Raw genomic sequence first — 15,322 nt, forward strand, 5'->3', positions numbered from 1 at the left:
ATGAAGGGGTTACTGGCGAAACAAGGCACCTTCATGCAGGTCAATTCAATACACACAACAGAACACAGTGCATGTGTCAGACATTGTGTTATGTGAGCCGTCTGTTTTTTGCATCATAACAATGGGATCCTAAATTCAGGAAAGAAGTAAAGCATGAAAAAAATTTGTTTGATTTGAGATGGAATTCATTAGAGAAAATTCTGAAAGGTTGACCGAATTACTATTGTTTTAAAAATTAAATATTAAAAAACACAAATCCCTATTCTTACTACCAGCAAATAAATCAATTGCCTCTTTTAGAAGTTTTAAAGCAGAATATTTTTTTCTGTGCCAAACCTCAAGCAAATGGCTGATGCTTCCAGCTGTTTGAACAGATTGCTTAAGTGCTATTCTGCTCTGGAAACACACTTCTGATCCAATTAAAATGCAGGAATCAAAAACTCATTTGAAATTTCAAAAAAAAAAAAAAAACTACTCAAGAAGAGTAATTGGTTGCTGACAAAAATATCATGAATATTTCATATGCAGTCTTTTGTTCCATTTTAAAGTGGCTTCATTCATTTTAGATAAGAGTGAAACACTTCTGTTCAACATTTTCAATGAGACATAATGTATCATCTCAGCTCCTATTAGGATGTGGAGGTCAAAAAGAGGAGTACATTCTTTAGAAGTTACTGTCTTCACATTAGGGAATATTTATAACAATGCACATTACATTGTGCATGACCCCCAGAGTAGCTCTCATGTCTTGGATACCACTCTTACTGCTACCTTCATTTCTAACAGTATGACTCAGAAATGATCTGTAAACCAGAAAGGTGTCTAAATTTAGGAATCAGAAAAATCGCTTAACGGACATCTTGTGATTCAGTTGTTGCTTTAGCCCTTGTTTATACTTCTGTGCAACTGTGGTCTTTCTACTTTGTACTTGTTGTATATCATAGTTAGTGGACAGTAAGTCTGTGATTATAGTGGACTGAAATTATGTTTTTGCAAAAATTAAAGGAAAAAGGAAATAAGGAAGGAGGGGAACTGAGGTGGGAAAGAGAGAGAGAAGCACGGTTATCTTAGAATAATATGTATGAAATACATAAAATCTGTTCTCTTTATATTAATAAAAATTTAAAAATAAAAGTTGGCTCAATTACATCAGTCTGTACTAGCAAGCATTCTAAGATTTAATGGGAAAATTTAACAAGTTATACCAAGTAGTAAATAAAAATAAAGAAGTAATTTATAAATGAATGAACCCACTTAAGTGTTGAAGTATGTGGGTGGTAACAGGAAGCTCACCTGTGTCTCCTGGACCATCTGGTCAACAGTAGTCGGCAAAGCATCTGGGAATAAAATTTTCAGTGTCATGAACAGTTCATTTTTTAAAGAAACAGACCCTAAGCGCTTTTAACTGAAATCTTGGTAAAATTTTTCTTAATAATCATTCATCTAAACTTTTCTTTTTAACTTACCAATTTTGGCGTTAATTGCAACAGAAAAATACTAATTAATAGTTCTCAATATCTGGTTCCTGATACAAATATTGTGAAAGTAGAATTTAAAAAAATATTGACCTAGTAATTGAAATGAATAATATTTAAAATGGAATTTGCTTTCCTTGCAAAAGATCAATAAGAAAATTTGGATTTTATTCCATTCCCTGTGTACAGTTCACATTTCAGCTAGATAGTTTCCTATGACTAATATGGAAAATACAAGAAGAAAAGAACCTAAAGTCAGGAAACAGGCTTACCAAATTAACCATAGGGAGTATAAAATAATATATTACATTATTAACCATCATTTAATACCTACTGCCTAAATAGTAGCATGTTTTGCTCAGTACCCATTTATCTTTATGTAAAATGGTAATGTTCTAAAAGCAAACATTCTGCCATTAAATGTCCATATATATGTTCATACTAATAATACATATTTAATACTGTCATATAAGACTTCATAGAGCACATTCTATTTCTTAGAAAAAAGTCTTTTTCTTAATACATGCATCTCATCATTTAGAAGAATCACAGTGATAAGAAAAAGTAGGTGCCCAAGGGAAAAATCTTGGGCAGTGTTCATAGATGAGTGTGATAAGACTAGGAAAAATATTTTTCACAAACCTCCAGCATAAATATTCAGGTAAATTTTCAATGGCTTCTGGAGTTTAGGTTTTACTTGAAATTGGATGTAAGAAAAATTCACATTATAGAGAAAAATAATTGGGGTATCGCAGAATCAACGTAGTGTTCTTCAGACACTCCTTGGTTTTACTATAATAATTATTTATTGTGAATATCCTATAGCAGAAGCGTGGAATCTACATGGCCCATGTGTCAGTTAAAATTAAGTGGACAGCTACACACAAATATAAGTACTTTAAATGAAGGGGATTTAATGGCTTTCTCCTGAATGTATTTGAATTTCTGTAGGTTTGTTTTCAAAATTCATCAGTACTACATTCACCAATCTGAAATGTCTGGATGAAACTGGTAGACATAGATATCATTAGGAAATTAAAAAAAAATAAATTTGTATTAGAGAGCTTACATTCCACTGTTACCTCATAAACAACAATGATGGTTCATACAGATTTTATGGGAAGTTATCTAAGAGCAATTTTGTAACATTAACTGCAAAATACTAGTCTGTATTACAGGACAGATAATTATGATTTTAGTTGATAATTTTATAAGTATAGATACTTTTATATCTGTATAGTGCAATATTCATATTTATATAACAATGTGTATACATAAGGATACTTACAATGTATGTATGTATTCAACATTAACTTTACATCCTAAATTTTCACCTTGAAATAACTGAACATAATAGGAAACAATGGTACACATTTGCTTCATTATAGTAATATAAAATTTTATAACATTGCAACCACAATTACTTTAGTAAAGTATTTTAATGGTTAAATATACTCCAGGTTATAAATTCTTACTTTCCATATCCCACTTTACATAACACATTTTTAGGATAGTTCAATCAGAGTAATATGTTTACCATGCTTTTTAAATGTTCTTTTGTAGTGCTACAAGAATGATTGTTTCTGTTGGTAAAAGTAACAAGTCAAATAGGCAAAATTTTTATTTATATTTCTAATCATTATATGTGTGTGTGTGTGTGTATAAAATCTGACATAGAAAGGGAAGTATTACATAATATGATAGAGTTTGACAACAATGACCAAAATCTAATTTTTTGTTTTCCTTTTTCCTCTATGCAATTTTTAAAATATTTCTTACCCCTGAATTTAATCTAATGTCAATAACTTTATAAAGTATATTAATATTCTTAGCAACTTAGGAAGATAAAAAACACATCCTTTCCCCATCTTTACAGCTCTATGCTTAAGTGTTTTCCCCAAAAAATCCCCACTCATAAAGAAACAAGCACTGTGAAGGTAGAAACACTGAATTGTTCTTGACACATAGGGAATGGTTATGCAATGGAAAGATACTAGATACTCTTCATTCTGTCAAATAAGAATAAACATTGTATTCTCAGCTTTATAAAGTGCAAATTTATTTTTTTAATTTCTTCTGTAATTTTTTTATTTCTAGAAACCTGACATATAAAATTGTATATAATGATGGTCTATGTGATGAAAAAATGCCATTTGAAGTGAGCCATGCAGAGAAGACAATAGGCTTATATCTGCTGTCATTTTGAAGAAATATCTCCTGTATTTTCATATATTCACAATTCTGTAACAGAAGATGTTTTAAATTTGTTATTTTGTTATAATTACTCTCAAATTTTTATGAGAATATTATTTATTTTAAGAAAGACAATAAAATATTTAAAATTCTTTTTGAAAGTAAGTATTTTATGACTTTTTTTAAGTTAAAGAGAAAATCAGTTGCAGAAAAAAAGGAAAAGGAGATTCCTGTAGACAAGTGCAGCAAAATTAATTTTCTCAAAAATTCCTTAAATATTAATTGAGAAAATTTGCATCTTTCAAAGAGTATACTTGCTATATTTACAAATTGCTTAAAATGGCTGAAAACTCTATATGTTAAGACTTTTTTGGAGAATATATCTAAAAACATGTACAATCAGGTTTTAAACATACTTACTAAGAACTCAAATGTCTCACTGGTTGTTGAAAAAATATTGGAAATAAACTGGCCACACTGTGTCACTATTCCTAATTTAAATTACTGTATTCAATCTGTATTTAATCTTAGGTTGCACTTAATCTTTATGTATGTATTTATATTGTATTTTATCTTCATCTACTTGAAAATTAAAAAATAAATCACATTAATCAACCAAATTTGCTGCTTTTTAGAATTTTGAGGCAGCTTTGGTACTGCTAACACTAGCTTGATATTTTCAAATTGGGGCACAATTATTCAAAAGGAATAAAAACAATAGCAGACCATACATTATTCTTAAAAATGTTTGCAGTAAACACCTATAAAAATATGCTTAATAGCAAACAGTATTTTATGTTGTTTTTCACATTCAACAATCTGATATCATAAGTAAAATAGCTAAAAAGAAAAGGTAATAATTAAAAATATGAAGTAAAAATTGTCTATGGTACACAACACAGAGCTAAGCATGTTTCCAATCACGTAAGTATGACTCTTTCAATGAGAAATGCAATAAATGACAAAAGGAAACCAAGAAAAGATAGAGACTTTCTTGCTTAAGGAAATATAACATCTGTATCACAAATGCCCCTTGTACTAATGAATCAAATTCTTATTACTATAACTTCCTCACTGGTCTCATTCATTTATCTAATCACATTTCATTCATCAATCCAGACAACTCTTCTGACATTTCAACAGGTTTTTTAAGTATCCCCAACTTTCCCATAGTTATTTTTCTTTTTATTTATTTATTTATTTATTTTTTTACAGGCAGAGTGGACAGTGAGAGAGAGAGACAGAGAGAAAGGGCTTCCTTTTTTTGCCATTGGTTCACCCTCCAATGGCTGCTGCAGCTGGCGCGCTGCGGCTGGCGCACCGCGCTGATCCGATGGCAGGAGCCAGGTGCTTCTCCTGGTCTCCCATGGGGTGCAGGGCCCAAGCACTTGGGCCATCATCCTCCACTGCACTCCCGGGCCACAGCAGAGAGCTGGCCTGGAAGAGGGGCAACCGGGACAGAATCCGGCGCCCCGATCGGGACTATAACCTGGTGTGCCTGCGCCGCTAGGCGGAGGATTAGCCTGTTGAACCACGGCGCTGGCCCCCATAGTTATTTTTCAATCACTTCATAATGAAACTGCCTTAATAAAAATTTTCTCTAAATACTTATAAATAAATATAAGAAAACACTTGGCTTTCTTGATAGGCCAATATGCACTTTTTGAAAGACAGGAACATAGGCCAGAAGTACACTTTAAAGAACAAGTGTTCGGGCATTTGGTTAATATACTCTAAAATTGGCATGATAAGAGGAATAAAAATATTAAATACTGTCCATGTCTTAGCAAAACAAAATAAATTTTACATAATTAAATATCATAGAGTCTGAAATGTCTATGAGAAATAAAAAGATATTCAATCAAATTTTCATTCGAAATGTGAACAAGAAGTTGACTTTTAAAAATTCAGGCCATTGGGAGATAAAAAATAAATTCCTCAGTAACTTGGAGAAGATGTGCTAAGTTTCTAAGGAGTTTGCATGATTTTAGGGTCTCTCTATCATTGAATGCAATTCCAGAAATTCTTTCTTTTTGGATTCAATTCTGTAAACCTGGGAATCCTTAGTAATTTAAGACCATCTGAGAAATTATATAAATAATGTTAATTAAAATATTTTAAAATTTAAATTATTAGTGCAATTATAACATTGTTATAATAATAGTATTGAGGATATCCTTCAGTGTGTTTTTTTATTTCATAAATTACTACCATGCATAACACCTCATTTACTTTTCCCAAGAACTATATACCAGAACAATGAAGGGTACTTACACTTTTCAAATGGGAAAAGGAGGCAGAGAATAGCTGCTATTTAGAAAGTGCCTAAGACAAAGTACATTAGATAATTCTTTTTCAAAAAAGAGACTGAAAATAATCTCTACATGTTCTAATCTTACTTCCCACTTAATGAAACCATGACAAACTATGTATTATAAAGCATACCTCCAGCAAGTTAAAATGAACTGCAGTGTTTGCAGAACAAGTTTAAACTAATGGTTCAATATTCCTCACCTGTGTGTTTAGTGTTTCAAGTGATCTGAGTTAATAATCTTACTTTGCTTAACTGACTCTGAGGGAGTATTTTACATATGTAAATGTCTACTATTATGTTATGGCAAACATGAATTTTTTTTTTTTTTGTGCAAGGTAACAGGTCCAAATTCTTATATGAGCCTTATTCTAAAAAAATTAATCACATTTATGTAACTTTAATAAAATACCATCAAATAAACACATTTGTAGATAGGAATACTTTTTCAATAAGTAGATAGGAATACTTATCTATAAATATTGAGATCCATGAATATTCATACATTGCATATTTTTTAAGGAACAATGATATTTTATTAAATTTTGGCATAGTATATTCACTCTAAGCTGCATGAGTTCTAATTAAATTTATTACAGATGCTTGTTAAAATATCAAATGATTATACTTTAAGAAAGAAGAGGGGCCGGCGCTGTGGTGTAGCGGGTAAAGCCACAGCCTGCAGTGCCGGCGTCCCATATGGGCGCGGGTTCTCATCCTGGTGCTCTGTTTCCAAGCCAGCTCTCTCCTATGGCCTGGCAAAGCAATACAAGATGGCCCAAGTCCTTGGGCCCCTGCACCCACATGGGAGACCTAGAAGAAACTCCTGGCTCCTAGCTTCGGGAAGGCACAGCTCTGGCCATTGCAGCCATCTGGGGAGTGAACCAGCAGATGGAAGACCTCTTTCTCTCTGCCTCTGCTTCTCTGTAACTTTGACTTTCAAATACATAATTTTTAAAAAGAGCCCATGAGAGTATAGCAGGCATGGAAAGCCAAGATATCATGGAAAAAAAAAAAAAAAGACCTAAATGAATGATCTCGGTGAGTGAGATCCCAGTGGAAAGAACGGGGCCATCAAAGAAGGAGGTACCCTTCTCTGAAGGGAGGAGAGAACTTCCACTTTGACTATGACCCTATCGGAATAAGGTCAAAGTCAGCGAACTCTAAAGGCTTCCATAGCCCTGGCAACTCATGACTAGAGCCTAGGGAGATTACTGACGCCATGAACAGGAGTGTCAAATTGTTAAATCAGCAACAGGAGTCACTGTGTACTTACATCCCATGTGGGATCTGTCCCTAATGTGTCGTCTAAAGCCAAGTGATGCTATAACTAGTACTGAAACAGTATTTTTATACTTTGCGTTTCTGTGTGGGCACAAACTGATGAGGTCTTTACTAATTATATACTGAAGTGATCTTCTGTATATAAAGAGAATTGGAAATGAAAAGAAAAAAAAAAGAAAAAAAGAAAAAAAAAGGAAAAAAACAAAACAAAACAACCTGGTGTTAAAATGGAAATGGCATAGAAAATTAATTAATTAAAAAAAAAATTATGTAGGATCTCTGTCTTTAATGTGCTGTACATTGCTATTTAATGCTATAATTAGTAATCCAATGGTAGTTTTTTCACTTTATGTTGCTATATGGGCAAAATGTTGAAATCTTTACCTAATATATACTAAACTGATCTTCTGTATACAAAGAGAATTGAAAATGAATCTTTACATGAATGGAAGGGGAAAGGGAGCGGGAAAGGGGAGGGTTGCGGGTGGGAGGGAAGTTATGGGAGGGGGGAAGCCATTGTAACCCATAAGCTATACTTTGGAAATTTATATTCATTAAATAAAAGTTTAATAAAAAAAATAAATAAAAATTTTATTTTCAATGTAAAAAAAAGAAAAAAAAAAAAGAAAAAGATAGAAAGAAGCATTGGGGCCTGCACTGTGGCATAGTTGGTAAAGCCTCCGCCTGCAGCCCCAGCATTCCATACTGGTGCCAGTTTGAGACCTGGCGGCTCCACTTCCTATCCAGCTCCCTGCTAATGCACCTGAAAGCAGCAGAAAATGGCTCCAATCCTTGGGCCCCTGTATCCATATGGGAGACCCGGATGGAGCTCCTTGCTTCTGGCTTCGGTCTTGCCCAGATATGGCTGGCCATTTGGGGAGTGAACCAGCAGACAGAGATTGATTCTGTCGCACTCTCTCTCTCTCTCTCACTCTGTCATCTGTAATTCTGTCATTTGAATAAATAAGTAAATCTCTAAAATAAAAAATAAAGAAGCATTAGACTTATAGATAGCAAATAGGAAAAGTCATTAATTAATGAGCAATGATTTTCTATTGCTTATAAATGAAATAAGAATCATATTAAAAGGTTTTTTATTTCATTTGTTGACCAAAATAAATATCCTTTTGATAGTCTTATTTGTTTCTATGTCTTTAACTTTCATTAAGAGCAATGAAAAAACTTCATTCATTCAACAAATGGATAGTGAATGAATGAAAACATCTCCATATGCTCAAGTAGATACACATGAAATCATGACAAATGACTCAAAACTGATTGGATTAAATGATAAAAGGAAAATAAGCAATATTTTCCTTTTTTTCTATTTCAAAAGCCCCATCATGGGAGACAAATAATTTAGAATCATGAAGGCACCTATACAAAGAATGCAGTTAAGATGGTTGTTATAATTGTTGGGCAAACTAGTTCAGTGTTCTATTTTAAATAAATATTAACACAACTGTTCTCCACATCATTTTCCTCAAGACAGAACCAACATCACTGTAATGAAAAGAAAGTATATAGTCTACTCATTGAGAAATACCAATCATTAATGGGTGACCCTTTAAAAGTTAAGTAAATGTTATTTTTTATGCAAGATTCTTTTCCCCATGACAACTTTCGTTTTGTGATCTGCTATTCAAAACCTGGAGACTGGCCCTAGAAGAAAGGAAGGCACTGCTGCTGTGTCCTGCTTTTTTCCCTAATCATTCTTTGTATGTTACTTTTATTTAATACATATAAAAGGACTGTGCTCTAGAGGGTGTACATACAACCTCAATACTACGAGCCATGCATCAGAGAGACAGGACTGGATTTCCAAATTCCAATTTCTTATGTGAATTCAGAAAATGAGTTTTCTTTAAAAAGAAATAGATTACACCAAGCTTTCCAATATCCACTCAGAATCTTAGAGGGCTGCTTTTCCACTATGACCATCAGAACTGCCGCACTGAATTAACATCCCATTCATAGACATGCTTCTTTTAGCAAACTGTCCATACGTGTTCGGTGAGTTAATATAACAATAGCATTCCTTTAATTCTCCATTCAGGGAGTACCTTTGCCTTGCTCTGGATCTCCCAGCAGGCAAAGTGAGAAACTTACTTGGCTTTGTGTGTGCTCTTTTAGATGCAGGCCCCTCTGTGCCAGAATCCGGAGGTCGGCTAGCTAACTGCAATGCAGTTGAGTTGTTCCTGTTAGTGTTTTGGGACTCAACGTTTGTGACAGCTTCATTCTGTGGTTCCGTACTTGGCTTTGTGCCTGTCTTTCTTTTCTGCTTTTGGGACACAGATGTGCTTGGAGTCCAGGTAGGAGGCAAAGCAGAGGTAGTGGTAGAGGAGTCCTGACTCGAGCATGTCTCTGAAGATTGAATCACACTGTCATTGGCAACTTTACAACACTGAGTATTGTCTTCATGTCCCACGGCTTGCTTGGACATGGACTGGGGCATTGTTACACTGCAGCCTTGTATTTGAGCCCCATTAGTTTGAGAATAAACATTGCTAACCTTGGTGACTTTATGTTGCCCATTATTACAAACCTTGTATCGGATCATTAGAATGATGATGAAAACCAGCACAGACGCTACAATTATTCCACCAATAATAATAATCATGGTGCCTCCCAAAAACTGGGACTGCATGAAATGGCAACGCACATAATCCTGTTCCGTGGTAAACTGGATGCAACCCACGACTCTTGTGGCAGTGAGGGAAGTGATGCCATCGTCATATATGGCCAAGACACACAAGTCATACATAGTTCCAGCAGCCAGATTATTGACCAGAAAAGTTTTGCTCGTAGGAGGTATCATTCTGAAGGACAATAGAATTTGAGTTAATATTAAAAACAAAACAAAACAAAAAAATACACACACAAAGTCATTATGACTTAGTACTGTCTCATTTCAGTACTCGTTAAGATAAGAACATTTATAATAGATATGAAATATGGGAAAATGATCTAATCTTATATTTACCCAGTTGAAATGGTTGAAAGTCATTGTTGGCGTCTGCATTATATTAATGGTGCCTGCACCATGCCTTGACAAGCTTACTAATTACATTGCTTGGCAAAGCAGAACTCCTAATAAAAGGCACTGCTAAAAAATCATTTATGACAAATTGCTTTTGAAAGGTGTGACTGTGACATTATCTGACTACTAAACAAATCCATTTAGCACTTACAACACCTCTGTGACTAAAAGCCAATTTGAAGGAAGGGAAAACACTGACAATCACATTAGAAACCAGAATGCAAATGCATTTCAAAGGATTTATTTTCCAAACCACTAGTAAGCTGCTATGCTGTGGTACCCACTGATGTTATCTTTAACAAAAAACATAGTAACTAAGATTAAAGTATCTTATTTACAGATCTCATCCCTTTCTTATTCCTTCAACACTTGTTTCCTAGCATGTTTTTATCTATAAATGAAAATGATGAAAATGTATGAATACAGTTATCCTGCAAACATGAAAAAGGCAAGGATGTTGACTAGAACATAAATCCCTTGTTCTATTGTGCACTGAGGAAAATTTCTATGAGAGCACATTTTCTAAAGTCTGACAAGAGTTCATAAACACCTATGAATCAAGTACCTTGTGAAAGTCTTTCGGTGGGAGCTTATTTTAAAATAAATTTCTAGACAGTTGCAACCAAATATGAACTAATCTAAAATGAATTTGGAAAAAAGGCCTGAAATCATATTTTTCCCTGAAAGTGAGGTTTGGAGATTTGAAAGTGGATCAGTTTGACAATACTGATCTGGTTTTGATGCTAAAACAATATGTTCTAAAGCATCAGGGAATTTTCAGGCAAAAGCAAGTATTTGTAACTAAAAATACCTTCCTCTTGCGAGTACAGGATATGTATCAGACATTACTGAGAACTTCATATACATTTAGAGCTAACCTCTCCAATGACTTAATGTGACAAGAATTTACACTTTGTCATAGATAGCAGACCTTAGGATCAGACAGTCAAGGAATTTTTTTCAATATCATACAAAATTTACTCATCATTATTTGACTAAAATCTTAGTATTGAGGAAATTAAGTATGATTTATTTTGGAGAGGTAATGCCTATAGTATACAGAATGCTCACCAGCTACAGAAAGGTGAAGGGTACGGGTGAGTACTTGATATTGACAACTAGCTAAGTAGCCCACAGGCTAGGATAGGAGTCCGGTATAATCAGAGCAAACTGCTTTATGCTAATATACATGTATCAGAGCCTATTTCCCTATACATTTAGTGATGAGTGGGGTATTAAAGAACATTTAGTCTAATCTCTTCCCTTTAAAGATGAGAATATTAAAACTTATCCAGGTAGAACCTTGCCCAGGATTGATCATCTAACAACCTAGGAAAGTTTGATATTTTTTTTCCTACTAGCTCATGCTTATTTTTTTTTCAAATTACTTTCCCTTCTGCACATTAGTAAAAAGCAAATTGTTTTCAAGATTTCACCTGAGTATTTAAGAAATGAGCAGATTTAATATCTGAAAAGCTTGAAGACAAAAAGTCATTTCAAAGCCAGAATTTTGCATCATTTCCTAGGAGTAATAATTGTCTATTACAAGTGAAATTATATGAAAGGGTAAAAATGTGTATTCCCCACTGATAATTGGACAAGATGTGACTATAAATCAATGAGGCTGAACTTTAGAAAAACATACCAGAAATTCTTTAGCAGATGCAAATTCTTATCCTTACCTGGGGATTACATACTTAACTCCAGTGATACTTTCACTGCTCAAAATATTTATAACATATCTCTTTGGAACTGTCTTAAGAACCAGTGCACATGAGACAACACATACACATGCAACTCAGTTACTCAAAAAATCAGTCTCATTATTTTATAGTTACATCCTATTTTTGACCAAAAATGGCAATACCCATCTTGATCACCCACCTTATTCATAAGACTTGACTCCAAATGGCTTTTGCTTGTTTCCAAAATTCAAATTCACCCTCAAAAGACGAAGATTTGCCACAACTGAGGATGTTCAAAATAGTATGACGAAGGTTCTAAAGATAATTCCAAAAGTGCTTTGAGCAATGGCAGCATCATTGGGATAATGGTATAGCCTCCCAACGTGACTTCCTTGAAGGAAAGAACACTCAGGTGGATGTGTAAATTCTGGTATGTTTTTTGAATTTTTAAAATATATCAATCTTGTTCTCTGATAGTCACATCTCTTAGATGAGGTGAAAAAAGTAAGCATAATATTAAATATATATTTGAACTCTCTAAAAATAACACTTTTCAAAACATCTCCCCACATGTACTTAACACCTTTTACAAGCTTTACCTACTACACTTTAAAAATGTACTGTAGTACAACACAGAGTAGAACCACCAATTAAAAGAAAATAATAGGCCCTACACTAGGATGCATAGAAGTCTATAAATTTGATTAGTTTTTCTTACCTGTAAACAAGGGTGTCATCGTAAGTACCATTGTACTGGATTTGAAACATACGTATGCCAGGGATATTTCTTTGAAAATTAAATTTTAATAGTGCTGTTGATGAAGTTGCTTCTGCCACCACAATTTTATCTTGACTCATTTTAGTATCACCATTACTACTGCTTGCATTAGAACCTGACTTAGTAGAAGTTGAAATATCTGAAGAACCAGGATCAGGCTCATGAATATGGTTTGTACTATTTAGTAAGTGAGGGAGTTTAATTATATGTAAATCCACGGATTGTGTTGCTTCCCCAGCGGGATTGGAAGCAATGCAGGTAAAAGCACCTGTATCCTTTACAGTCGTTATGAGAATGTCAAGAGTTCCATTATCATATACCAGAGATCTTGTTGCATTTGAAATAAGCTTCCCTTCAGGAGAAATCCAATGAATTGCAGGTTCAGGGTCCCCCCTAGCTTTACACCTCAGAGTTGCTCTTTGACCCTCCAGGACTCTCATCTCATGTGTGTGACGAGTGATGAGGGGTGGCTCACACAAAAACTCTTCCTCGGGAATTGACCAGAAATAGCGACCAGTTAGAAGTGCAGGAGAAGCACAGGTCTCTAGGTCATCTTCTCTGGACAGACGCCTCAACCACAACAATTCACAATTGCAATGCAGGGGGTTTCCACCAAAACTTAATGCAAAAGTAGATGGGCTTATGATTCCTGAGGTTGCTAGTACCTGAGCTCGCTGGAAGAGAGGATCAGGTGGTAGCTTCTGCAATTTATTTGATGTCACATCTAGCCGAGTCATCTTGTGCAAGTGGGAGAAAGTCCCCTTAGGAATGTTGTCAATCATATTGTGATCCAAACTAAGAGTGTGCAAGCTAACCATCTTCTCCACAGCATCCCAAGGAATCGTTTCTAGATTATTATAGGACAGATCCAGCTCCTCTAGGGCAAAGACGTCATCGAATGCCGTCGAAGAAATTAAAGTCAGCTGATTGTTGTTTAGTATCAAATGATGGAGATTGGAAAGCCCACTGAACATGTCATTTGTAATCTTAGTCAACCTGTTGCTATTCAAATGCAAAGCCCTCAAATTTCGAAGGTCAGCAAAAGCATGAGGTGTAATAAAACTTATTGTATTCCTGGATAGAGTCAGGTCCACCAAGCTGGTCATATTGGCAAAATCTTTCCTTTTGATATTTGTAACAAAATTGTCTGCCAACCGCAGTTCCACAGTTCTTCTGTCAATGTTTGGTGGAACAAATAAAAGCCCTTTCTTGGCACAAAGGGTCGCAAGATTAGGAGACAAAATCTGACAGACACAACGCTTTGGACAGATCTGTGCTCTCACTGCTATGCCAATGAAAAACAGATAAAAAAGAAATTTTTCCATTGTAGATCAGATTTAAGAGCCTGTAGGAGAAGCCACAAAATATAGTGTTAGTATCCAATTATTGAATGAGTTCTCATATTACTACTATGAAAGTATCTTTATGCCAATTAGAATGCAGAATTTCATACTTAACAAAAATGTATTGCATATCTTCTGTACTGCAGACTATTTTTTTGATGTTAGAGATGAATGTATATCATTTGTAGTTAGATAAGATTTAAAATAAAATAAGAAAAATCAAAATATTGTTACCATTTTCTACACTGACATTTTTGAAATATGTCCAGGGTACTGAGTGTATGACTAAAACAGAGAACACCAGGTCAAATTAAAGAGTGCGGAGATCATGGAAACTTTACCCTAAATACGGAAGAATATTTTTATAGGTAACTTTACAGATTAAGGGATATTTGAAGATTGTTAGCTACTTCATATCATTAGCCAAATAGAAAAGAGAATAGTAATTGATGTTGAACTAACTATGTAGCATAATCTTTGAAGATAATAAATTATTCATCAAGTTGTAGGAATCTTTACAATCTAGATTGATATAATTTAACTTTTGTATCATAACTGCAAATACAGGATCCTACTGACAGAAATCAGACTGAAAACTTACCACAAAATCTCCAAATTCCAAAAAAGCTTGAATATCATATTAGCTATAACATGAGCTTTTGAAGATAATTTGTGGAAATTAGTTATCAAAATACTCAAAAGTGAACTGAAAAAAATGCTATATTCTGTTTTCATTGTTTTGCTTATGGAAAATCATAATGCCTTAATATTTACTCAAGTTTAATTTAAAAAACACTTTGGTTATTTCAAACACTTTGGTAATTTAAGTGATCTTAATTATATATTCCTATTGAAATTAATTCTCAAAAATGCCAACATGTTTGTTATTAATATTTCATGAAGATTGAAATATCAGAGGGAAATTAGCTGTAGGAAATCATTTAGCTTTTAAATTGATTGTATACATGAAATACGGAATTATCTAAAACTATTTTAAATAGTTTTGAAATTACAGCATATTCTTATAACTGAATTATTTTATGCTTCTCTTATGTAGTCATAAATATGATTGTATTATCATTCTCTGTAAACAGAGACTTCTGTTCCTGACCAAACAACTGGTATTGAACAGTCTTTCCACAATTGGCAGCAAAATAGAAAATACAAAAATATACAAAAGTGTTCAAACACAGGAAATGATTAAGTGCAAAAC

The 15,322-nt window shown here is 33.9% G+C and overlaps 1 protein-coding gene across 1 annotated transcript; it reads right to left on the reverse strand.

Annotated features, from left to right (window-relative positions):
• Positions 1 to 1,254: 1,254 nt before the first annotated feature.
• LRFN5 (leucine rich repeat and fibronectin type III domain containing 5) lies at positions 1,255 to 14,091 on the reverse strand. The gene is made up of 3 exons (XM_062206580.1): positions 12,707 to 14,091; positions 9,373 to 10,082; positions 1,255 to 1,337 (listed from the first exon to the last, which is right to left on the reverse strand). Exons 1-3 carry the CDS (start codon positions 14,089 to 14,091, stop codon positions 1,255 to 1,257), a joined length of 2,178 nt encoding a protein of 725 aa, XP_062062564.1.
• Positions 14,092 to 15,322: the final 1,231 nt, after the last annotated feature.

Source organism: Lepus europaeus, chromosome 11 (genome assembly GCF_033115175.1).
Source record: "Lepus europaeus isolate LE1 chromosome 11, mLepTim1.pri, whole genome shotgun sequence".
Taxonomy (NCBI): Eukaryota; Metazoa; Chordata; class Mammalia; order Lagomorpha; family Leporidae; genus Lepus; species Lepus europaeus.